This window comes from Typopeltis vanoorti, chromosome 12 (assembly GCF_054136105.1).
Source record: "Typopeltis vanoorti isolate ZY-2024b chromosome 12, IOZ_Tvanoo_1.0, whole genome shotgun sequence".
In the NCBI taxonomy this organism is placed as follows: domain Eukaryota; kingdom Metazoa; phylum Arthropoda; class Arachnida; order Uropygi; family Thelyphonidae; genus Typopeltis; species Typopeltis vanoorti.
Window position 1 is genome coordinate 101,950,988 of NC_143560.1, and position 27,771 is coordinate 101,978,758.

Sequence of the window (27,771 nt, forward strand, 5' to 3'; positions counted from 1 at the left end):
TTATAACATCATCCAACTAAGTATTTCATTCTATTCACCTCTATCCCACACCATACTTCCTCAGAATCACTGCTGCTATTCCCCCCTTGTATGAACATAACTCTTTTTCTATCATCAATAGCACTCTATCTCCCTTTTTTACTCTATCTTCACAAAATACATTATGGCCTTCCATCTCTATGCTGTCCAGATATTATCTTCATCCGACCATGTCTCACTTATTCCAACAATCTTTGGGTGAATGAACTCAATAAGTGCAACCATTTCCCTTGTTTCTGATACTTCTAGCATCCCTATACAAACACAACAGCTCATTCCTGGATCTGTAACAAGTTTCATTGATACCACTTATTAGATGTGATTTCTTCACATCTTCCTCAAGCCATTTCTTTTTTCCTTCACATGAGGCTTATGTGTTGGCAGTGCATGTTAATTAATTTTCACAGTATTGATTACAACACAGAACGATAAGAAAATAATGCTGCCTTGTTGCCAAGTGGTATAGCATATCTGCTCTCTAGTTAAAAGGCAGAAGGTTCGAATTTCGCCATGGGCATGGATTTTTGTGATTGTCTGTGGAAATGCTAGTGGTGGCGGTCGGAGGTAGATGGCGTTGTTGTGGTTGTGGTTAGTGGATTTGAGTGGTAGAGATGGAGAGTTGTGGAGTGGGTACCCTCCCTCGATGAGTCTTTGCACTCCCTGGAGATATCATAATAATAATAATAATTAATATTTATTAACTTATTAGCTGATATTTCGCTGGTATTATATCCAATATCTTCAGAGAACAAGAACAGTTCGTCACACTATACGAAAAAACAATTGGTGTAACAGTGGGACTAGTTTAAAAAATTGTAACGGACAACACAAGGAACTAAAGTCCTTAATCAGGACTTTCGTTCCTTGTGTTGTCCAGCACCATCAATGATGGGAAAAGAGAGAAAACAAGTATTAATTAGATCTTTAAATGGCCATCTAACAGATTTTTGGTAAATTTATATAGCCGTACTTGTTGAGGTTTGGAGTATGTTTCAAAATTTCTGTTGCATTTAAAAACAATCTCTTCTGTGTATCACTTTTGTTTTCTTCCATTTGATCTTATGTGAAAGTGGTATCCAAAGCATGGTCTGCTAGACTCAACTTGCCATAACAATAAGTGCTGGATGTATTTTTTATGTTCACCAAGGCAGATGGTCAACAGCTCTTAATATCTGCCCATAGTAAACTAGGTCACAAGAACAGGGTATTTCATAAACTCTTGGATGTGATAAAGAAGAGAGTTTGTCCGTAGGTGAATGGTACGAGAGTTGCCAATCTGAAATATGATTTAAATATTGTGCATAGCTGACATTTAAGAAGTATTCTAGATATCTTTTCAGATGTGCCTTGAATTTATGGGATGATAACAGTTTTGCTTTAGTCTTGTGTGATAGGCAAAGGAGGGGATTTCTGGGGAGCATTTAGTTTTTTTCTTTTTTTTCTATTCTACCTTTTTCTGTTTATAGAAAACCCACACATACAGGAAGATATTTGCACAAACAGTCACACCATCATCCAGCTCAACAACATGGTACTATATCCTAAAAATGCTAATTCACAGAGCTCGAGCTATATGTTCCAATGACAATGCTCTTACCGCTGAACTCATTCACTTGAGCCACACTTTCGTAGTCATCATCATCAAATTCCTGCCATGTACCCCCAAGGGGGGTCTACAGGATATGATAGAGCTACATGAAAAATTTACATCATTACTAACTTCCGATCTACAATTTTCCTCCAAATCAGTCTGTTACTTGTCAAGACTCCAACATTATCAGATCTTATATTTCAATCGTCTAAGGCACTTTGTATTGTATCAATACACCTAAATCTTGGTCTTCCTCTGGGTTGTTTTCCTGATAACCTGGCAGAGAACACTTGTTTTGTTAATATTTCCTCGCCCATTCTGTTTACGTGACCATACCACCAGAGATTAACTCTGCTAACGCATTCATGGATGCTGACAATGCAAAGTTCTTTCCTAATATCCTCGTTTTTAATATGATATTGCCATTGATACCATCTGTTCATGCCTCTAATATTTCTCAGGATTCTCATATCTGAGATCTCTAGTCGTTGGTCAAGTGTTTTACTTCTGACCCAGCTCTCAGATCCATAAGTTAAAACTGGTTTGAACACTGTCTTGTATACAGCTAATTTAGTGTCCCAACTAATTTCTCTCTTATTCCATATTAATTTATTCAATTGACTTCCAACCATACCAGCTGTGTTGATTCTGTTGTCTATTTCCATATTTAATTTACCATCTTCACTAAATATCGTGCCTAAGTAACTGAAATGTTTTACTTGTTCCACAGGTTCTCCGTTCACAACGCAGTTGACATTTTCAATGATTCTGCCTATTTTCATTGTCTTTGTCTTTTTATGGCTGACCATCATACCATATCTATTATAACAGTTACTCAATTTAGCCAGGGAATCTTGCAGACTTGTAGTGGATTTATTTAAAAGTATAACATCGTCCGCATAAAGCAAAGAGCTGACATTAACAATTTTGATATCATGTTTAATACCACTTTCCTTCATAATGTGATCCATATAGATAATGAATAACAGAAGGGATAATGTACATCCTTGTCTCACATCAGATTTAACATTAAACCATCTTCCTGTACTTCCTTCAATTCTGATTGCTGACTTACAACTCATATGACTTACAACGCATAACTTTGATTCATTTAAACTCATGGTGAAAGACTTATTAAATGCACACATGGAACAAATTAACAAAAAATTCGAGGAGTATGAACATTACATACAGTTCAATAACGAGACCTCTGAAGAAATGTTAGGAACCGTGCGAGAAGTAAAGACGAAATTAACAGTAGCGATAGAAACGTAAGAAACACTCCAATGCGAAAATCAAGAATTGCGGAAAGAAGTAAACACACTCAAGTGTCAAATGAAACACATGCTACAAAAAGAAAGAAAAAAAGAACTTCAAATTGAGGGAATAACGAAAGAAAATACAAAAGACTTAAGCAACGTAATGCAAATGATCGGCAGCAAAATTGGAATTCAAATCACAACTACAGATATCATCTATATCAACCGAGGCCCACAAAAAAATAAAGAGAGACCACCACCAATCATCGCTCGTTTTACCAACAGAAATCTGAGAGACTCCATTCTTACAGCAAGCAAGAAAACAAAGCCGACAACAATGATCCTAACTGATAAGAAACTTCCAACACCAATCTATGTAACGGAACACTGGACTCCATACTTCAAAAATCTTCTATACCAGGCAAAGAAGACAAAAACAGAGAAAAACTACAGGTTCCTGTGGACAAAGAATTCCCAGATATTTTTGAGAAATAATGAAAACACTCGAGTATACATAATTACAAGTGAATCCGACTTACACAGCCTACCAATATAAAACACTAACTCTCTACATCCTTAAGAATAAGATTAGAACTCATTTAAAAACTATATAATGGAGATCTCAAACATAGGCAAACATATTCAGTCAGACAACATAAACTTCAAGGTCTATGACTCTTTGAAGAAATGGTCAGACAACATTTCCACCAACACCAACTTCACAATCATACACACAAACATAAGAAGTATAAAAAAACACTGGCTTACATTGATAACACAGCTCAATTATACCATGATAAACATAGATGCGCTAATACTGACCGAAGTTGCAATATACGACACAGAAATTTACGCATTCAACATAAATAATTATCAAACCTACAACTTATGCAGACCAAACAAAAGAGGAGGAGGCATTGTGGCATTTATCAAAGAAAAAGACAATGTGACAGAAAAACAAACTCACTTCGAACATGCGGAAACACTAATTTTGGAACTCACAAATAGCCACAATAATATCAAATACACAATAAACACAATATACAGACCCCCAGATAATAATCCACTCAGTTTTCTTCACGAGTTAGAAACATGGTTAAGCAGCATCGAACCGCGTTCAACACACAGGCTCGTCCTAATAGGAGACATTAACATAAATACTCTTGACCACGCTTCTTCAACCCTACCATTAATTCCCCAACAAGAGAAGAAATACTCAATAACTCACTAACACAATCATGCATTGATCATATCAATATATGGGCTCCCTTCCATACATATACATCATCAGTAATTAACGTAAAAATTGCCGATCACTACTTTGTCTCAACTTGGTTTAATTACGTTTCATACCCCCCCCTCCCACCACCACAAAAGTCGACAAAACTCGATCATACTAAAGAGTATTGTCGATAACCAAGTAAAAAATACAGACTGGAATTCCCTACTTAAAATAAACGATCCTGTAACATTATACGAGAATTTTCAACTAAAGTTCACAGAAATATACAAAAAAAGCAACAAAACCTACACAAACGAGGCGACAAACAGACAACAATCCATGGATAAATGACGACATACTAAATACTATTACTGAAAAAGAAAATCTATGGAAAAAACTTAAAAAGTCACCCAGTAACACACACACAAACCTTATACAAAAACACAAGAAATAAACTAACAACAAAAATTCGTAGGGCAAAAAGACGCTACTACTTCCAAAAATCCATGGAATATAATGACAACATTAAGGAAACATGGGCTACACTCAATGAATTAGTAACCAGAAAAAAGAAAACTTCAGCACAAGATTTTATTGCAAAAAGCTTCGGTCAGGACACAAACCAAGAGGAACTAGCAGACTCATTCAACCTTGCTTTCACAAACAACATCACACAACTCAAAAAAGACAAACTACCAACGATCAACAAAAAACTACCAACACAAAGTCAACAACAAACGATGTATTTTCCACCCATAACAAAACAGGAACTGAAAGAAGCACTCCTAAAACTAAAACCAAAGACCACTCCAGGAACAGACAAAATAAGACTCACAGACCTTATAACACACTTTGAACAAATAAATCCAATACTCTTGAAACTCGTGAACATAATATTCGACACAGGCATTATTCCACAACAACTAAAAACTGCAGTAATTACGCCAATATACAAACGCGGCAAAAGAAATGATACTCAGAACTACAGACCAATAGCTACACTACCAGTCACCTCAAAAATCCCAGAAAAAATAACACACACCAGACTACAGAACTATTTACAGAAGTACAATATCATCTCACAAAACCAATACGGCTTTCAGAAAACAAAAAGCACCATTACTTTATTAGAAGACATCCCCGACACAATAAATAAAGCTCTCGACAAAAACAAGTACGCTGTCCTTATACTGCTGGACCTAACCAAAGCATTTGACACACTTGAACATGACATACTACTCACCAAACTATACTCAATAGGTATAAGAGGAACACTGCATGCATGGTTCAAGAACTACCTCTCAAACAGAACACAAGTAACAAAAATAGGTACATGTCACAGTCGTAGTATACAAGTAAAACACGGTGTACCTCAAGGTGCCATATTATCACCCACTCTATTCAACATATACATTAACGATGTTCATAACATATCCATAAGAAGTCAAATATTTCATTTCACAGATGACACTGCACTGCTAGCAATCCACACAGAGATTAACACAGCTCTCTGCAAAGCACAACAAGACCTAAACAAAAGAACAACATACTTCCACGAAAACGCAATTCTACTCAACGGCACCAAAACACAGATGCTGATAATACACAACCCAAGAATCATACGCCCCGCATCACTAACGATCACACATACCGTGCATTAAAAACAAAAATACCTGCTAATGTTCTGAAATCAAACCTGTAACACACACAAAATACCTCGGTCTGTATATAGATTCCCACCTAAAATGGACAAAACATATAGAATACCTACATAACAAACTCCGGATCATCGCAGCAAAACTCTTCCAAGTTAAAGACATTATTCTACCCAACATAAAAAAACTTCTATATCATGGTATCTGCGAATCCCTACTCAGATATGGAATAACAGTCTATACAAATACATCAAACAGCCACCTAACAAAATTAGAAACACTACACAGGAAAATCATGTCAACAATGATCTGGACACCTTACATGCAACAACCAATATCTGACAAGCACATGGCGATACACAGAATTCTGAGCATTAAAAACCTGATACACTACATGACATTAACAAGCAATTACTTCAACATCGCCTATTGAAACAACAGAGATGCATATCGTATAACATGACCTACAACAACTCTCTACATCCCCACACCTTCAACAACTCATACGGTTCTTTTGTGAGATCACATCAGATACCCACGCAACTCAACAACCTACCAAGAAAGTTAAAACACGTAGATAACTACAGAACATTAAAAAACGAACTCCGGAAAATATACCAACAAAGTTAAGAAACCATTAACACTAATATACACATCACAAATCACTAGCATCCAATGCCTACATCCCGTACATAAAAAGTAGCAACAACACAAACAGTGAAGGCTAAATCCCACTCTCTTCATAAAAGCTAACCCAAGCTTCGAAGTAGGTGGGATTAACTTGCCTCACCCATCTACAAGTAATCCTTATAAGTAAATGCAGAAATTTGTATGTATAATCATTCTTTCTCAAACTTAAAAAAAAAAATTTAAAAAAAATGTTAAAAAAAAGTTAATTAATAATTAAAAAAACATCTGTAATAATCATCATTATGAATATTATAATAATATACGTTGTAAACAGTAATTGTTATCATTATTATTTAAAAAACTTTATGTACGAGAAAGTATTTGTTATGCATAATTGTGTTCATATAATGTATGTAATTTATCTGAGAAAAAATAAAAAATGTTATTATTATTATTAAAAAAATAAATAAAAAAATAAAGATTAAGTATTGCTTGATATAATGATCCATTGGCACCATATAACTGTAGCATACTGATCAGCTTCTCTCTTGGCACCTTGTCATATGCCTTTTCCAGACTGACAAAACTTAAATACAGATCTTTGTTATATTCCCAAGATTTTTCAACTATTTGTCGTAAGGTGAAGATCTGATCCTGACAGCCTCTATTTGGCCTGAATCCAGTTGCTCTTCACCAAGCTTTTCTTCCACAATTCTTCTAAACCATTTCTCAAGTATACTTGCATAAATTTTACTAGGAACACTCCGTAGGGAAATACCTTTGTAATTCTCACATTCAGTTTTATTTCCCTTTTTATATATGGGTATGGGTACTATGAGAGCTCTACTCCAATCATGGGGAATTTGTCCCTCTGTTCAGGCTTCTGAACTATGTAGTGCAGCCACTGTAACACTTTTATACCACCATACTTCAGCATTTCTGTTCGAATATCATCTACTCCTGCTGCCTTTCCACATTTCAAGCCTTTGATGGCATTTTCTACTTCAGGTATGGATATGTATTCCTGACTGTGTGTCTGTTGAGTGTTTTTTACCACTGTGCTATCACTGCTTGTTTCATTTAACAATTTTTCGAAGTAATTACTCCATACTTCAAGGATATCTTTTTCTCCTGTTTTCATGTCACCTTCATCATCTCTAACTCCTTTTACAGCACTCTTTTCTCCATTTCTGAGCTTCTTCAACAACCTCCAGAATATTTTACCACCTTCTTGATATTTATTATCTATGTTCTTGCCAAAGTCCTCTCATGACTTTTGTTTAGCTTAGTTTTACACACTGTTTAGCTTTTTTACATTTGTCTCTTGCCAGGAACTTTTGATATGCTTCCTTCTTTTCCTTCACTGCTTCTTTAACTTCTTGTATCCACAATGGAGTTCTGATTTTTCTATCCTTGCAGGCAACCTCAACACATGCTTCTCTGGCTGAATCAATCAGGATTTTCTCCAAGGCTTGCCACTTCATCTGTTTGGTTCCTGTTCTCAAACTCTTTCATTTTTTCTTCAACAATCTTTGTGTATTTTAGTCTACGGTTCACATCTGGGAGCTGCTCAACTTTTATTCACTTTAAAACTTTCTTATATGTTATTCTTTTCAATATGAAATTGAATTTACACAGTGTTTCAAATCCTCTGTACACTCTGGTGTCCTGCACCAGGGAGAAAACATCACTATCAACAATAACATAGTCAATGAGACTTTTCTTATTCCTTGCCTCCTCTCTCCATGTGAATTTGCGCACATTTTTATGTTGGAACATGGTGTTAGTAATAACCAGTCCATGTCTTAAGCAGAAATCCAACAGGTATTTGTCATTATTATTAGCTTTGCTCTTTTCTCCAAATTTTCCCAAAATATTTTTGTACGTCTGACAATCATTTCCTACTCTGCTATTTAGATCCCCAACAAGGACCAACTTTTCCTTTTTCATTGTGTCAGCTGCTTTCTCTAAAGCCTCAAAAAATTCCTCCACTTCTACCTCAACAGACCTTTCTGTGGGACCATAGGCACAAATAAGTCTCATTGTCCAGTTCCAAATTCTCATATTTGCACACATGACTCTACTTGAGACTGACTGCCATTCAAGAAGATTAGCCTCGTATTTAGTGTTAAAGATACCAAGCTATTTTAAACCTGGTTTTACTCCATTTCCCAAGTAAACAAACAGACAAATAAGTCAAGTTTGCGCCTGCATGTAATGCAAGTCTAGCTGACCCTGCAGGTAGTGCAAGACCAAGGTAACTCATGGTAAGAGTAGAATAAGCTCTGATCACTAATCTTAATATTTACTCATAATGCAAAGCACATCTCCTGGAGGAGATGTATTAAAGGGAAGGGGGCCACTACCCAGACCGGTTTCGACCTTTACTGAGGTCTCATCAGTGGGAGCCAGCCTAGAAATATCAAGATTTTAGTAATACAGAGCTTAGCCTGGCTCCCACTGATGAGACCTCAATAAAGGTCGAAACCGGTTGGGGTAGTGGCCCCTTGCCTTTAATACAAAGCATCATACATCTCCTGCAGGAGATGTGCTTTGCATTATGGGTAAATATTAAGATTAGTGATCAGAGATTATTCTACTTTTACCATGAGTTACCTTGGTCTTGCACTACCTACAGGGTCAGCTAGACTTGCATTACGTGCAGGCGCAAACTTGACTTATTTGTCTGTTTGCTTACTTGGGAAATGGAGTAAAACCAGGTTTAAAATAGCTTGGTATCTTTAACATTTATTATACCCAAGGTAAAATACTTTCTAGCCTCATATTTAGTGCTGAATACTATGGCTTCTCCTTCTTTTCCTTGATCGTCATTGCCCGAACATAACATTTTGTATTTATTGCTCAGAAAGATCTCACCTGTTTTTGTCTTTTTTGTTTCAGTCACTCCTATTATGTTGATCTGGTACTTATCCAATTCCTCAGTTAGCTCTATTTCTTTGCCATTCAGGCTTCTTATGTTGATAGTACCAATCATGAACTCTGATGATGTTGAGTTGGGGTGGGTTTTAGAATTTGTTCCGGTAGCTGACTTTTTGCTGTTTGCCCTGGTTCTCTGGTGAAAACAACCGGGGCCCTTGTTTAACCGGGCGATGTCACAGCCGCCGTCACCCAGCTGTGCCATCGCCCGGTTGAGTTATGTTGTACCATCATTTTGTATTTTGGTTTTAAGCCAATAAGAATACAATTTGGTCAGCTAAATTCCAAATTGCCAGACCATCCTCGTTCGTTCAGTATCCAGGTAGATACCCAACAGGGTGCACCACGAGAAGGTGAGGATTGGACATTAGGTTGGAAGCACTGGTCGGTTTTGCGAATTCCTTTAAAAGCTATGTGGATGTCTCCTCTCAGTTATACAGATTTGACCCTTAAGCACTCCCACTTTCATGGTCAATGGCTATAATCATCATAGGATAGAAAAAAAACTAAATGCTCCTCAGAAATCCTCTCCTTTACCTATCGCACAAGACTACAGCAAAACTATTACCATCATATACATTCAAAGTGCATCTGGAAAGATATCTAGAGTACTTAAACAGGGAAATGGGAAAAGTATTAAGTACTCTAGATATCTTTTCAACAGAATCAGCAAAGCTGGTATGGTAGGAAGTCAATTGAATAAATTCGAATGGAATAAGAGAGAAATTAGTAAAAACACTAAATTAGATACAATTGTATACAAGACAAGTGTTCAAACCAGTTTTAATTTATGGATCTGAGAGCTGTGTCAGAAGTAAAACACTTGAAAGTCCTGAGAAAGATTATAGGCGTGAACAGATGGCATCAATGGCAGGATCATATTAAAAACAAGGATATTAGGAAAGAACTTGACATTGTCAACATCCAAATATGCATTAGCAGAGCTAATCTCAGGTGGTATGGTCACTTAAACAGAATGGGCGAAGAAAGATTAACAAAACAAGTGTTCTCTGCCAGGTTGGCAGCAAAACGACCCAGAGGAAGACCAAGATATAGGCGGATTGATACGGTACGAAGTGCCTTAGACGATAGAAATATAAGATCTGATAATGTTGAAGCCTTGACAAGTAACAGACTGATTTGGAGGAAAATTGTAGATAGGAAGTTAGTAATAATGTAATTTTTTTCATGTAGTACTATCATATCCTGTACACCCCCCTTGAGGATACATGGCAGGAATTTGATGATGATGATATCTTTTCAGATGTGCCTTGAATGTATGGGATGGTAACAGTTTTGCTTTGTGATAGGCAAAGGAGGGGATTTCTGGGGAGCATTTAATATTTTTTCTTTTTTTTTCTATTCTATCTTTTTCTGTTTATAGAAAACCCACACATACAGGAAGATATTTGCACAAATAGTCACACCATCATCCAGCTCAACAACATGGTATCTTAAAAACACTAATTCACAGAGCTAGAGCTATATGTTCCAATGACAATGCTCTTACCGTTGAACTCACTCACTTGCATCATACTTTCATGGTCAATGGCTATAATCACCATAGGATAGAAAAAATACTAAATTCTCCCCAGAAAAACCTCTCCTTTACCTATCACACAAGACTACAGTAAAACTGTTACCATCTCATACATTCAAGGCACACCTGAAAAGATATCTAGAGTAGATATTAAAGGGATAAAAATCCCATTTTGTTATATAGCCAGTAAGTGAAACTCAAGATCGTAGTTTCACTTACTGGCTATATAACAACATAGGATTTTTATCCCTTTAATATCTATTAAGTTGCCAGAAAACTAGCCGTTTGGCTTTTCATTTTAATTACAAAATATCTAGAGTACTTAATACTTTTCTCATTTCCCTGTTTATCATGTATACTTCTTCCTCCTTTCTCTACACTCATGCTGCATGTATAAGCACCAATTCAATCTCTCCTTAATTACTCCCCCACATCACTTCTTACTTATTTAGATTTATACTCTGCACTCATTACTCTTCCATCCAGGAGCAGTCTCTCCAAATGATTCACATCAAAATCACTCAAATGCAGTTCACCACTTACACAGTTCAATTTGTCCTCATTCCATACATTAACAAACTGCACTTCTTTCTCTTCACACATTTCACTAACATATCATTCATAGTCATTGCTCTCTGCCTCATCTCATCAATGTCATACCTGGGTAACACACTGATTACCTTTCCTATCACACTATTATCTTTTATCCTTCTCAACAACCTGCTGATATCCATTCTTACATTCTCCTTGTTCCCAGTCAAATAACATTAGATTAAACAAATGTTATGGAAAATAACTTTTGTTGTAAATAACCAGGACAAAATTTATGGCCAACAGCCCTGATTAGAGACAAGAAAACACAATGCTGTTTGGATGGCATGTAAGTTTCCTGCGTATAGTTCTTTCAAAATCATTTTTGGGTGCATCGATAATTTCTTTGCAGCTATTTTGGGCTTCGGTATAAATAGAGAAACAAAGCCAGAGACTTCAATGAAAGGTAAGCATGACATTCTTGATTCATCTCTTGAATGGTCTTGGCCACTTCTGGAAGACTAAGGCTTAGATAAGGGAGGAAAATATAAGTGAAATGGGGAATGAATGTTTCTATACCAATAAGAATTGTTTCAGTGATGATTTATTTAATGCAAATATCTGGATCAACACAATAATACAACCAAGGAAATGAGGCATAGAAGTGCTGTAGATTGTTGCCTTGTATTCTTGTAATACTAGACAACACATGAATGCATGTGGCTGATACCCCCATTCATTTGCCATTTGCCCATCTGTCTAGCTTATTCAAATCCTCTTGCTGGGCTACCACATCTTCACTATTACTAATAACCCTTACTTTCGCATCATCCACAAACAACTGAATATCCCCTTGCAATCCACTGACAATATCACTGATATAAAGGTTAAAAATATAGGTCCCAGTACTGAGCCCTGTGGGACCCCACTTGTAAACCTCTGCCTCCTTGAAACTGCCCCACCATACACAACTCTCTGATACCTATTGGACAGCCAATCCTGAATCCAGTTGACCAATCTGACATCCAGACCCATGTGTTGCAACTTAAATATCAGCTTATCATGTGGCACCCTGTCAAATGCCTTTGCTAAATCCAAGAAAATGGCAGTATATGCATTTCCCCTCATCTACTGCTCTTGTAACTTTATTATAAAAGGTTAGCATATTGCTAAAACAAGAGCACCCCTTCACAAATCCATGTTGACTCTCACAGATAACATCACCCTCATCTGCCCAATGCTGTGTACGGTACCTCACTAATTTCTCCAAGATCTTAACTACTGATGACACACTAACTGGCCTATAATTATACACTTCCAATCTGTTTCCACCCTTATGCAATGGCACCATCTTACCTTCCTTCCATTCCCTGGACACCTTTCACATAGCCAGACTTGCATTGAAAAGTCAGGTCAACGGAGATGTCAGTTCTTGAGCACATTCTCTCAAAACTCGCAGTGAAATACCATCCAGTCCCACAGCTTTACTGACATCCAGAGTACTCAGAATCTGGAACACAGTCTCCTCCTGCACTTCAAAACCTCGAACCTGCCCTATCCCTCTAGTATTAAAATTTACTCCTCCAGGATGAAATACTCCAATAAAGTGTTCATTGAACAATTTTACTATGTCCTCTGCATCAGTCATTCTATTCCCATTTTTATCCCACAATGTCAATCTTCCACAGTCATTTCTCCTCCTACTGGCCACATAGCTAAAAAATTCCCTAGGATTTTCTTTGGATCTTAGGACCAATCTCTTCTCATATTCCAGTTTCGCCTCTTTTTCGCATGCAGTTCCTGTTTAATATTGTTTGTCATCCACTTTACTTCAAATTGTGTCCTCTTCTTTACTCATGGAATACAGCTTACTATTGCTGCTAACAAATATTCCTTCACAAATTCCCATGTACTAATGATATCCCGTCTCTCCAATTCCTCACTCCATGAAACTTCCCCAAGTTGACGTCTAAGACTATTGTAATCACCTGCCTTATAATTCCACATATGTTCCCATCTCTTTGATACTCCTGCATGTCTATTCATCTTCCAAGTCAAAACCGCATGGTCACTCTTTCCAACTGGTGGAAGATATGTCATCTCAGTTATTATCAACTCTTCTGATGCTATGACAAAATCCAAAACTCTTGAACCTCTTGTTCCCTCTATTACATGTTGCCTAAGACATTTGTCCCTCAAGAATTCTAGAAATTCCATTTCCTTATTGCTACATGCATCTTTCTCTATTTATACTGCTGTAGTTAAAATCTCCCATAACAATCATTCTTCTTGCACTTGCTAAGCTCAAGTGTCTAAACATCTCCTGGTCCCCACTCTGTGCTCCTTGGTCTGTAGCAACACCCCACAAGATATCCTGTTCTGCCCACCTCTACCTCACACCATATGCTTTCAAAATCATTAGTGTCACTGCTTTCCAAAGCCTCCACTCTTAGAGGGCATAGGTCGTCACTTATCATAAGCAGTACTCCACCACCACACTTTCCCTTCCTATCCTGCCGAAAAATGCTGTACTCAGCTACTTCCATTCCTGTTATTATATCCTCTTCTGTAAACCACGTCTCAGTGATCCCAATAATCTTTGGCCAGGTGATGCTATCGGCGGCATCAATTCCTCTCCGCTATTCCAGATACTTCTGGCATTGGTGTAAAGCATAAAAATGCCATTGTATCTATAACCAGCATTATCCCCTCTAGACTCTACTGGGCTGAGCATTACCTGATGTTATCCCACTTCTCCCAAGTACCCATTCCCACAAGAGGCCACCCCTGCTACCATTGCTCTGTGAGAGAATAAATCAATACTAGAATCTGCAACATTTACAGTATACTTAAAAAGGACACTAGTGAAGAAGAGATACAAATAATTTCAGAGAGGTTGGTAGGGTTAGCTGATATTTTAGCAGACACGTGAATGATTTGAGTCGCTGGTGTCTACCTACTGGATCACTACAGTTGGAAAAGGAAAGCCTTTGGCATCATAAACATTAGAAATTATAGATCTCTAAGGAATAGAGAAAGGAAATTGCAAAGTTCATGGCAATATGATGAGACTGATAGAAACAATAAATAAATTTAATAGAATTGGCAAGATATTTAGCCAAAGAGGATTAATATGAGAAGATTCTAAGTTGAAAACTCTCTGACATGGCATATCAAACATATGTACATCATCTTAGAGATGAAGAATTTTGGAATGTGTAATTTGTAAAAATAGGCTGAGTGATGCTTGAAGATGACATGTTATTATATTATTATTATTCAGGCCTCCATGGAGTCAAAAGACTCATTGTGGGAGGTCCTTCCTAGGAAACACAAAGTCTATCATACCATTCCTTGAATTCATTGACCATTCTTGCTCTCACCACTCTATCAGGCAATGCAAAGAAATCACTCTTCACCCTCTTGCTCACAGCTTCCTTTGTGTTTCCTAGGAAGGACCTCCCACAATGAGTCTTTTGACTCCATGACGGCCTGAATAATAATAATATAATAACATGTCATCTTCAAGCATCACTCAGCCTATTCTTCCAGGTGACAAACTTCCAGGAATGGCCCTTTGTCATCGCTTCTTCTCTCTGTTCGGCCAAGCGAAAGAACTCCCCAGTAATCCTGTTATTCTCTAAAGGAAAAGTACATATAGTATCGTAGACTGGAGATGGAAATAAATATCTCTGAGATGTTTCAAGAGATGCACACAGATAATGAACAATTGAAATCTAGAAGAAAAATTGCAGGGTACGATACACTAGGAGCTACACATCAACATGCTCATGGCTGTGCAACTTACGTATGCAATAATATAGAGAACGGGCCACTTAATATCAGCACATATTAATCAGAATACACACACACCATCATAGCCGAAATTGAAGATCGCACAGTAGTTAACATCTATAAGCCTGCCCTGGTAGAATGGCCACCTGAAGTAATTCCCATATCCCACTATTCACATAGGAGATTTTAGCAACCATCACACCATGTGGAATTACAATAATAATAATGGAAATGGTGAAGCATTAACAAACTGGGCTGAGCAAAACAATGTTAGCTTAATATTTGATGCAAAGGAAAAAATGACTAAATAAACACACGTAAAACCACAATAATAGGTTTTTTAATATGTAAATATTTCGACCTAAGCGTCTTAGGACATCGTCAGTACAGTTGAGAACAATACTAGGAATAACATACAGATACGGCACATGCATGCAATGGAATCCAAATGAGTGCAGCAGTGCTTTCTATTGTAAAATAATAATAATAATAAAATAAAAAAATACATTAGATTATTTAGATTAAATTAAAATTAAAATTGAATTATTTTACACAATTTTGCATGACAATTTCCCATACTTTAGGAATGTCAAGAACATCATTGCGGTTTAGATTCGGTCTCTGAAGTAGGGCTTCAGCACTTCCTTTATATAAACGTTCATGTTTCTATGAAGATCTGTGTAGAAGTTTGGTCATTTCCCAGTGGATCCTATGGTTTTGGTTTTCAACTCCGTGTTGGGAGAGGCCGGATTTCTGCGGCTTGATGAGACGGATGTGATCTTGATGTTCAGAGATGCGTTTAAGAAAGGATCTGCCTGTCTGCCCAAAGTACGACAGTTTACAGGAGCATGGTACCTCGTACACGGCAGGTAGTAACAGAGGTGGGAGTTTGTCTTTAGTCAAAGGTAACAAATTGTAGATCTGGTTGATGGGTTTGTAGGTCACAGCAAAATTGTATTTTTTCATAATTGTTGAAAGTTGCTCTGAGATGCCTTTGACATAAGGTATGGGAATCCTATGGGCTTGTTCTTGTCTAGGTTGCCCAAATTCTTGCCCAAAGTACGACAGTCTACAGGAGCATGGTACCTCGTACAGGGCAGGTAGTAACAGAGGTGGGAGTTTGTCTTTAGGCAAAGGTAACAAGTTGTAGATCTGGTTGATGGGTTTGTAGGTCGCAGCAAAATTGTATTTTTTCATAATTTTTGAAAGTTGCTCTGAGATGCCTTTGACATAAGGTATGGGAATCCTATGGGCTTGTTCTTGTCTAGGTTGACGTGTGGAGAAGTGGCTGATGATTTTTTGAGTAGTTTTAGGATTGTATCCATTTAAGAATGGCTGTGTTTTTGATTATTTCCAATTCTTGTTTAAGAGATTCCTCAGAGGAGCAAAATCTGTGTGCTCTGGTTACCAGTGATTTGATGATGCCAAATTTTTGAAAAGGATGATGAGCAGAAGAGTTGTGGATGTAGCGACCTGAAAAAGTCGGCTTTCGATAGACAGAAGTGGAGATGGAACCGTCTTCTTTTCTCTGGATGTGTAAATCCAGGAAAGAGATACCCTGTGGAGACTCTTTTTCTAACGTAAATTTGATGCGGGGGTGAAGGAGGTTTATTTTATCTAGAAACAGATGTAGCTCTTGTTCGGAATGACCCCAGACTGCAAAGACGTCATCGACATAATGTAGCCAGATTTTTGGTTTGGGTTGAAACGCGAATTTTTTTCCTCAAGATCTTCTATAAACAGGTCTGCCAAGTTAGGTGATAAGGGGGACCCCATAGCTGTTCTCTCCTCTTGCTTGTAGATTTTTTTTTTCTTTTCAAGTGAAGTAACCGGAAGTAATTGTAAATTTGAATGGTTCAATAATATCAGACGGAAATTTTTGAGTTAACAGGTCAACTGTTTCCTTATGGGGAATATTAGTGAAGTGGGAGACAATGTCAAAGCTAATTAGCATGTCAGTTTCCAACAATTGAGTGTCTTTTATTTTAGCATGAAACTCTGTGGAATTTTTAATTGATGAGGCTGAGTGGCCAATGTGGGGACGGAGAAGGTTAGATAAGAATTTTGCTAACTTGTAAGTCGGGCTACTAATAGAATCAACGACGGGTCTCAGTGGGACGTTGTTCTTGTGAAGTTTGGGTAAACCGTATATTCTAGGAGGTCTAGCGTGGTATGGCTCGAGTTTTTTTACAGTTTCTTCATCTAAAGAAGTTGTTTCATCAAGTAGCTTCTTCAGTTTCTTGAGCTGTCTTTTTTGTGGGATCATAATGAAGTTTTGTGTAAGTATTACAATCTCGGAGTAGAAAAATTTAATTTTCTGGTCATATGATTGAGTATCAAGAACCACAGTGGTATTTCCCTTGTCGGTTCTGGTGATGTTTATGTTTTAAGGCGGTAAGAGCTTTCAATTCTGGCGGTGGAATATTTAAGTCCAAAGGTTTGGCATCAAAAATTATTTTTGCTATTTCAAAACGAAGTTTGTTGACTTCAATACTGGAGAGGTGGCCAATATTTCTTTCGATGTTGTGTATAAAATCTAGATATGGAAAGCATTTTGAAGGAATGGCAAACTTATGACCTCTTACTAGAACATTTAATATGGGGTCCCCCTTATCACCTAACTTGGCAGACCTGTTTATAGAAGATCTTGAGGAAAAAAATTTTTGCATTTCAACCCAAACCAAAAATCTAGCTACGTTATGTCGATGACGTCTTTGCAGTCTGGGTCATTCCAAACAAGAGCTACATCTGTTTCTAGATAAAATAAACCTCCTTCACCCCTGCATCAAATTTACGTTAGAAAAAGAATCTCCACAGGGTATCTCTTTCCTGGATTTACAACATCCAGAGAAAAGAAGACGGTTCCATCTCCACTTCTGTCTATTGAAAGCCGACCTTTTCAGGTCGCTACATCCACAACTCTTCTGCTCATCATCCTTTTCAAAAATTTGGCATCATCAAATCACTGGTCACCAGAGCACACAGATTTTGCTCCTCTGAGGAATCTCTAAAACAAGAATTGGAAATAATCAAAAACACAGCCATTCTAAATGGATACAATCCTAAAACTACTCAAAAAATCATCAGCCACTTCTCCACACGTCACAACCTAGACAAGAACAAGCCCATAGGATTCCCATACCTTATATCAAAGGTATCTCAGAGCGACTTTCAAAAATTATGAAAAAAATACAATCTTGCTGCGACCTACAACTTGTTACCATTGCCTAAAGACAAACTCCCACCTCTGTTACTACCTGCCGTGTACGAGGTACCATGCTCCTGTAGACTGTCGTACTTTGGGCAGACAGGCAGATCTGTTCTTAAATGCATCTCTGAACATCAAAATCACATCCATCTCATCAAGCCGCAGAAATCCGGCCTCTCCTAACATGGAGTTGAAAACCCAAACCATAGGATCCACTGGGAAAAGACCAAACTTCTAGACAGATCTTCATACAAATATGGATGTTTATATAAAGAAAGTGCTGAAGCCTACTTCACAGACCCAATCTAAACCACAATGATGTTCTTGTCATTCCTAAAGTACGGGAAATTGTCATGCAAAATTGTGTAAAATAATTCAATTTTAATTTTATGTAAATAATCTAATGTATTTTTTTATTATTATTATTATTTTTTTTTTTTTTTTTACGCTAGAAAGCGCTGCTTCACGCATTTGGATTCCATTGTATTCATGTGCCCTATCTGTATGTTATTCCTAGTATTGTTCTCAACTGTACTGACAATGTCCTAAGACACTTAGGTCAAAAAACCTATTACTGTGGTTATACATGTGTTTATTTAGTCATGAATTCTCCACAGGTTTCTTTATATAATCAAAGGAAAAAAGAACCTTTAAGGCTGCAGCATGGAAGAGGGAATACAACCCAGACTTCTGCTTTGTTATGCAAAATTTGCAAAATCAGCCAATAAACACAATAAGACAAGTCCTTGAAGATTTTCCACACAGCCAACATCACCCAGTATTGGTGTAGAAGTAGGAATACAAATACCAATAATGCAGTCCATTCCACGACCAAGATGGAATTTTAGAAAAGCAAACTGGCAGGATTTTTCACGAGAACTGGATAAAATAGTAAGATGGATATCTCCTGTGAGTGAAAACTACAACAGATTCATTGGAGCAGGTCATATCAACGGCAAAGTAATATATATATATCCCAAGGGGTTTTCGAAAGGAATACATACCGGGCTGTAATAAAGACTGTGAAGAGCTATACCAAGTCTATTTAGAATATGGTGACTGTGACATAGCTGACGAATTATTCCAGAAGCTTCATAATGAGTGCAGAGAAAAATGGATAAAAACTACAGAGGACTTAGACTTAAAAAAATCAAGTAGAAAAGCATGGAGCTTATTAAAGAAGCTAGTTGGAAGTAACCCAATCACTCGTAAAGATCCTTTAGTGACTCCAGATCAAATTGCCTGTCAAGAGCCTTCAAGATCATCATCATCATCATCACACACACACACACACACACACACACACACACACACACACACACACACACACACACACACACACACACACACACACGCACGGGAGGTTAAACAAACACTCAGAAACTTACGACAAAGTGCAGTTGACAGTTCCCAATTTTCAAGAGAATTTACCACAGACGAAATAACTGAGGCCTTAGAGAAGGTGAAAACCGGCAAAGCATCAGGCTTTGATGGTATTCACCCAGAATTCTTGGTTAACTGTGGAAAAAATGCTTGTCAATGGCTAACAAGATTCTTTTCTCACATTTTAAGGACAGGAAACCTTCAACAGCCTTTAAGAGAACCAAAATAATAGCCATATTAAAATCCTACAAGCCTCAAGATCAAGCAGAGAGCTATCACCCAATTGCGCTCCTCAGTTGCTGTTATAAGCTCCTCGAGAGACTCCTCCTTAACAGAATTGGGCCAAAAATATCTGAAGTTATCCCTGTTGAGCAAGCAGGCTTTAGGACTCAAAGTAGTTGTACGGACCAAGTACTAAGCCTTACTACCCATATCGAAGCAGGCTTTCAGAGATGTTTGAAAATCTCTGTTGTGTTTGCTGACCTTACTGCTGCATATGACATGGTATGGAAAGAGGGGTTGCTGTACAAGTCATACTATGCCAATCCATCATACGACTTATTGGTAACATGCTTTCTGACATGTTCTTTCATGTGGTTCTGGGAAATAAAATGAGCAAACTGAGAAAGCTGAACAATGGGCTCCCACAGGGCTCAGTATTAGCACCAATCTTATTCGACTTATATACATCTGATCTACCGACAACTAGGTAAAAAAATGTGCTTATGCTGATGATATAGCCCTCACCACCCAACACAAGAGCATCCAAGTAACTGAAGATATTCTCACAAATGACCTTAGAACCATTGGGGAATGCTTTCATAAATGGAGACTAGCACCAAACCTCAATAAGACTGAGGTTAGCTCTTTTCACCTAAACACCAAATTGGCAAAATAGGAAACTTCAGGTCAGCTTTAACAACACATGCTGCAGCACCAAGATTTCCCTAAATATCTGGGTGTTACCGTGGATAGAACACTATCTTTCAAAAGACATCTGGAAAATCTCTCTTTAAAGATCTGAACCCATAATAACATCATACAAAAACTGTGTGGTTCTACATGGGTTCTTCTGCTATTATGCTGCGATACTCCACATTGGCCTTAGTCTACTCTGCAGCAGAATATTATTCACCAGTATGGCTAAACAGCCCTCACGTCAAGAAAATCGACATGCAAATAAATGCAGCAATGAGGACAATAACAGGTTGTGTCAAAGCCACCCCCCTCTACTAGCCTCCAACTTTGAGCAATATTGCACCACTGAACTTGCGCATACAAGATGCTCAAGTAAAAGAGTGCAAAAAAATAAACAACAATCCCCTGTTACCAATACATGAAGATCTCCCATATATAAATATGAATTGCCTTAAATCCCAACGGCCTCCACTAATACTGGCTGAAGAACTAGTAAATAGCAATTTCAATGTTAATTCGAAATGGCTAGAAACTTGGAAAGAAAAACTTCCACCAGACTTAAACAAGTATATCTTTACCAACCAAAATCCGAAAGGGATTGAACTTCCAAATTATCTATGGAAAAGCTTAAATAGGATAAGCACAGGACATGGTATCTGCACAGACAGCTTACACAAGTGAGGAAGATCACCTACATCCCAATGTGACTGTGGGACCATAAACCAAACCATCTGGCACATTATGGAGGACTGCAGCATAAGAGCCTACTTGATGACCTGAGACTTTTTTTGAGGCAGATCCTTCAGCTCTTGATTGGTTATCTGAACTAGACTTAAAATTTTAGTGACTTTTTTTTTTACCTGATATTTGTATATGTACATTACTTGTCTCATTTTTATTGTCTGCACAAATATGTATTTATATTTTCTGATGTATAAAAATCATGTATAAAAATTTGTCTTTGCTTCACATTTCATGGTTGTTGTTTGAGTTTAAGTTGAGAGGAATATAGAACAATATATATGGAGATTCTTTACTAAGCCATGCACATGGATAATATAGTAGAGGTGTTTAATGAGCAGTTCATTAAAGTATTCCATCCTTGTGATTGTAACATAATGCAAAACTTGAGAGTGGGAATGTGGAGAGAACCAATGATGGTGAGTGAGCAGAAGGTATATGAGGAATTGAATAAACTTGATGCCAACAAGGCCATGGGACTTGATGGTATATCTCGTGTGTCTTGAGGGAATGTTCCAGGGAGTTAAAAACAGCTTTAACTTACATTTTTTAACACGAGTCTTAGATTAGCCCAAGTTCCGAAGGAGTGGAAAGATGGAAAAATTGTTCTGCTTCATAAAAGGGTGATAAGACTAAGGCTTTGAATTATAGGCTAATCAACTTGTCTGGAGTTGTGGTCAAGGTGTTGGAGAAGCTAGTGAGGACAAGAATTCAGAACTGGGTTGACAGCAGCAGAATTCTCTTAAATGGACAGCATGGGTTTACTAAAGGAAGATCGTGTTTTAGCAATCTGCTTACTTATTATAATCAGGTGAACAAATACGTTGGATAAGGGGAGATGCATATACAGTACTAGATTTAGATTTTGCAAAGGCCTTTGACAAACTAATAGTTAAATTGGAACTGATGAGGTTGGATAGTAGATTTAGTATGTTGAATTGGAGATTGGCTATCTGAGAGGTATCAGCAGGTCCCAAGGGTCTGTTTTGGGGTCATTGTTGTTTATTTTGTATGTCAATGACATTCAGCTTAAATGGATATATATAGTTGGGGAGAGAAGTAGAGCAGATGGTTGTAGTTTTGCAAAAGGACCTAAATAGACTGTCTGAATGGGCAAGTGAATGTCAGTTTAATGTAGCAAAATGTAAGATTTTAAAATTTGAGAAGCAAAAATGGGAAGCAGAGTATAGGATTGGTGGGGATATTTTAGATGGGGTGGAGGAGATGAAAGATCTGGGAGTGATAGGGACTTGAAATTTCATAGACATTTTGCTAAAACTGTGAAGACAACACAGAAGATTATGGGAATGATGCAGAGAAAACTAACATTCCATTGTCTCTTTGTGAATAAGGAGCAGATGAGAGATATCACAATGAACAAACGATGTTTAATTTGGCATGGGAAGGAACATTCTACGTGCTTTATAACAGTGAAACACAAATGAGAATGTTCACTTCCATGCCAGATCAAACGATGTCAACTTTCAGGAGAATGATCAAAAACTTTAATTCACTTCTTACAAACATTTTAATTATTTCTGAATTCTGATTGTTAAACATGTCTATTTGCAATGGTATATTTAGTTCATAGTCTGACAAAGTGGTATTTAAAATATCAATTTTAAAAAGCTTAATAATTGTAAAATAGATTCCTGTAATTTGCTTTTATAAGTAAATTTAAAAATATCCTGCTTGTAAATGATGAATAAAAATGAACTTAATATACTAACTAGATTCATTAGTTACCAAACTGAGACATTTGTTATAAGCATATTCCCATATAAGATAAGGATGGGGGGGGGAGAGAGAGAGAGAGAGAAAAGAATGTTGCTTTGAAAAGTGTTTGGCACTGATGAGATAATATTCACATATAAATAAATGATGATATAAATGATATTTATAGACTGTCATTTCATACACATGCAGGAAAAAAAAAACGTAATGAGACTGAATTAAAAGATATCTAGTGCAATTATTGATCTAGAAAAGGTCAATAGAGATGTGCAGAAGTGTAACTTAGGCAGTTTGCTAACCAAACGTTAAAGAGATAAATTAGTCTTTGTGCATTATATCTAACAACACAAAAGACAGAATGGATCAGTTGTTTTGTGTAAAGCTGTAGAAAATCCCATGGAAACACAAAATGTTATGAATATTTTATGGGGATGAGGCTCTGTGCTGAGCACAAGTTCAATGGTTTAAGTGGTTTAAAGACAGAAGAAAGGAAATAGCATGATATTCAGAGTGAAAGACTGAAAACAATTAATTTGCAACCTTGAACTGATAGAAAAGCATATAATTTACAAGCAAGTGACTAATAATAACACTGAGGACTACAATAAAGAGCCAAGAGGCTATTTTTTCAGCAACGTAAATTAAGTTAAGGGGATAATAAATCCCTCATTATTTTAATCCTTTAATCCACATTTCTCCAAGTTGCCCTAGTGTTGTACTACTAGGTGTTGACTCACGCTTGGACTCGCCGAACATTCTTCGGCATGAAACTCTTAGATTTCGATCTTAGAGTTTCTTATTCGGCTTTAAAATAATGAGGGATTTATTATCCCCTTAACTTAATTTACGTTGCTGAAAAAAATAGCCTCTTGGCTCTTTATTGTAGTAATAATATATGGGTACACCTTTCTGGCAATTTGGATAGTAAAGTATGTAAGCTCTGTTCAGCTAAACCTTGGTATTATTCAGGTCTGCCTACCCACTGATGAGACCTCAATAAAGGCCGAAACCGGTCTGGGTAGTGCCCTTCCCTCATAATGTAAAACAGTAATACATCTCTTAGGAGCTGCGTTTTACATTATGAGAAAATATTAAGGACAGTGATCGAAACTTGCTCCACCTTTGCTCCGAGTTGCCCTAGTGTTTGAGTTTCTTATTCGGCTTTAAAATAATGAGGGATTTATTATCCCTTTAACACTGAGGACTAGCAATCAGGTAAAATATGAATAAGGAATTGATAGAGTCCACAATACCAGAGACTGGGAAAAAAGAAATCTTTGTGATATTTGTTACAAACTCTTTGCAATGATCTGAGTTTTCCTCACCTTGCAAAGATTTTGTTCAAAAAGATTATAGTGAATGTCTTTCCAAACAACATTATTATCAGGGGGACAAAAAAGTTGGTACTTCTGTATGATTCTGAGACAAAATGCCACATGCAGAATAGAGATTATGAAGCTTGCTGATAAGGTTTTGTCCAAACATCAAAAAAGGATAGTAGTATCAAACTACATACTGAAAATCAGGAGGATAAACCAAGTGGGAATTAAAGATGAGTAGCATCATGAAGCAGGAGTTGCAAAAACATTGTGGAGTTTAAAGAAAAAGGTGAATCTGCATGTCCATGAGCAAGCCATACACAATTCAAGAAAGAAGGGTGACTAGCATGATCCCTGTTAAAATCAGATTATGAGAGAAAATTACCTAAACAGGTCACATGAAATGCTAAAGAGTTTTTTTTGCCATGTAGCAAGTATGAAGAATAATGATTATAGAAGGATGACTTTAATAGTGCTGATGGCAGGAAAGCCACAGAATCAGAAGAAATAGTTAAGATACTAAGTGCAAATTTATGCAAATTTGCACTTAAAAAAAAACTTATGCAAAGCTGCATCATCCAGGTAGAGATATTGTAGTTGTTGATGTGAACAGTAAGGCAGACAAATTACAGATGCACAGATATTGAGAAATATTAATGTGAATACAGCAGCAGGATTGGATGGAATGCGTTACAAGAATGTGAAAGCGAATTGGCAGTGACTCTGATCAAGATGTTTAATCTAAAGCTCAGCCTCTAGGTTCTGGGGGAGTGAAAAGAGGGCAAGATAACTCCATTTCATATAGGAAGCTCCAAGAAAGAAGCAAATTAAATACCAAAGCATTTCAGGAATAATGGTTAAGGTACTGAAAAGTGGTTGAAGACTGAATGCAGGAATGGGTGGATAGAAATATGATACTTAATAATGGACTGGCAAGTATGGCTTTGTGAAAGCAGGTCCTGCTTTAGTATTTTACTCACACTTCAACAAAGTGACAGATGAATTGGATAAGGGGAAATGGCAACAGCTACACCACCAAGATATTGCTGGACTTTGCAAAAGTATTTGACAGAACAATGCACAGAAAAATATTACATAAGTTGGAGACAATAGAAATGGATATGGGAATTGGAGGGGGGGAGACAACAAACATCAGAGTATGGTGCAGTATAATCCAGGAATTCATTTCCTGGATATACTGCATGAAGGTCACTAGTGGAGTCAATAAGAGCTCTATACTAGAGCCATTGCTGTTTAATTTTGTATATTAATGATATTATGGAATGAATTTGCAGAGAAAGTATTCACTTGTTGCTGATAATGTAAAAGTGGAGAAGACAATAATCAACAAAGGTAAAGTAGAGATCCCGCAGGATGATTTAAATAAACTGGCTGTGGGCAAAGGATAATGGACAAAGGATGAAAAGATTACATACTGTGTATTACATATCAGCAATTCCTTCCTCACTAACTTGCTTGGAACACTATTCTTCTTTCCCAACTCTCCCCTGCATCCCACATACATGCATTCATGTATTATAAATGCTGTGTGGGAGATGGAGAGAGTTGAGGTGTAGAGTAGGTGTCCTCCCTCGATGAGTCTTTGGACTCCCTGGAGATGTTATGTAATAATAATAAAGACTGTTTTTTTGAGGGAGTTAGTAATCAGAACCCATTATTACCAATTCTCATAGCTGTATTCATTTGAAAATTGTTATGCTATTACTTTGTTTTTAAGAAATAACCTGCACTCTCTAAAGATAATATAGTGTGAGAAATGATAAATAATAATAATACTCTCTCTCTCAAGTGGCCACTTACTTACATTGGCATATAGGATCTTTTGAACTCCAATAACCATTATCTTGACATGAACGTTCTTCATTACCACCTAATGTATAGTTGTCATAGCAACGGTATGTTACCCGACTACGATAGGTAGTGGTATTGTCAATTAACTGGTAAGTGCCATTGCCCACTTCTGCTGGAATGCCACAGTCAACAACTGAAAACAAATGCATTCAGACATGCTTATTTGAGTATCATTACTGTGTTTACAATAATGTAAATTCTACAATTTAAATAATAATAAAAAATTACATTTCATAAGACAAATATAATTTATGAGGAAAAGTACTGAAATTTACATTATGCTGACAAAAGTATTTGGACCCCTTATGTACCATGCAAATTTCAGATCTTACCACATGCAAATATTCAGGGAATGTCTGTGTAACTCTGGTAATAAAAGGTAGGATGTGCTGCAAGTTTTGCACTGTACTCAATGTCAAGATGCCACGTTCAGCTGAACTGACAGACTTCCAACATGGGATGGTGATTTCGGTGTCATACAGTCGTCTTTCTGCCGATGATATTGCTACCTGTCTCGGTATTCCAAAATCCACTGTTTCTTATGTCATTCGTAGATGGAAAGTTGATGGTGCTACCACAGCAGAAAAATGCCCTGGTAGGCCACCACTCACTGTTCAAGATTGACGAGCTCTGTTTTGGACTGTTTGAGCATCTCACATGTCATCAACGGTGAACTCGCAGTCAACCTGGAAAATGCTGCAGGGACATCTGTCGGCATTAGAATTGTCTGCAGACAGTTGAATGCCTTAGGCTACCATGGCAGAGCTACTGCAAATGAGCGACATCACCTAAATGACATTTGGACTGTATCTTTTACACTGTTTCCTGAACCAAAGATGATTGAAAAAGGATTCTGGGGAGACATATCATGCTTCCAAATATTTCACTCTGAGTTGTGTTTGGATCTGGAGATTTCCCAGGGAATGGTTCCAGCAGGATTGCATCATTCCCACTGTCAAGTTTGGTGGAGGCTTGGTAATGGTAGGGGAAATTTCAGTTGGAGAGAGCTTGTTAAGTATGATATATTAATGTATCTACACATTAGTTATCACTATCTGCAGGACTTAATAGTATTAGTATTTTTAAATTTCATGGACAGAGTGATTACTAATAACTTCCATAAAGTCAGAAGACTTACTAAATGAAGTCAAACTGTATGTGGATCACAATACATATATATATCATACTACCTTGAAAATATTTAAGGTCTACTACAGCAATGCATTTCAACTCGTTCACCACTCACCATGAAAAAAATATATACTTTTCATTTCCTTACCCATACAACCCTTATAAGTTTCCAGGGATGACCATCTTTCTCTCATTGTCTATTATCCTCTGCTAAATTTATCTAATAGGTAGCAACATATATGATATCACCAATCACATGTCTATGC

The 27,771-nt window shown here is 37.1% G+C and overlaps 1 protein-coding gene across 1 annotated transcript in view; it reads right to left on the minus strand.

Moving 5' to 3' along the window:
* The window catches only part of LOC150101079 (P-selectin-like), a 337,168-nt gene that overhangs the window by 154,088 nt on the left and 155,309 nt on the right, over positions 1–27,771 (minus strand). Inside the window, exon 11 of the mRNA XM_090401605.1 lies at positions 26,328–26,507. Within this exon, the coding sequence (XP_090257731.1) occupies positions 26,328–26,507 (180 nt within the window). The remainder of the gene's footprint in view (positions 1–26,327; positions 26,508–27,771) is intronic.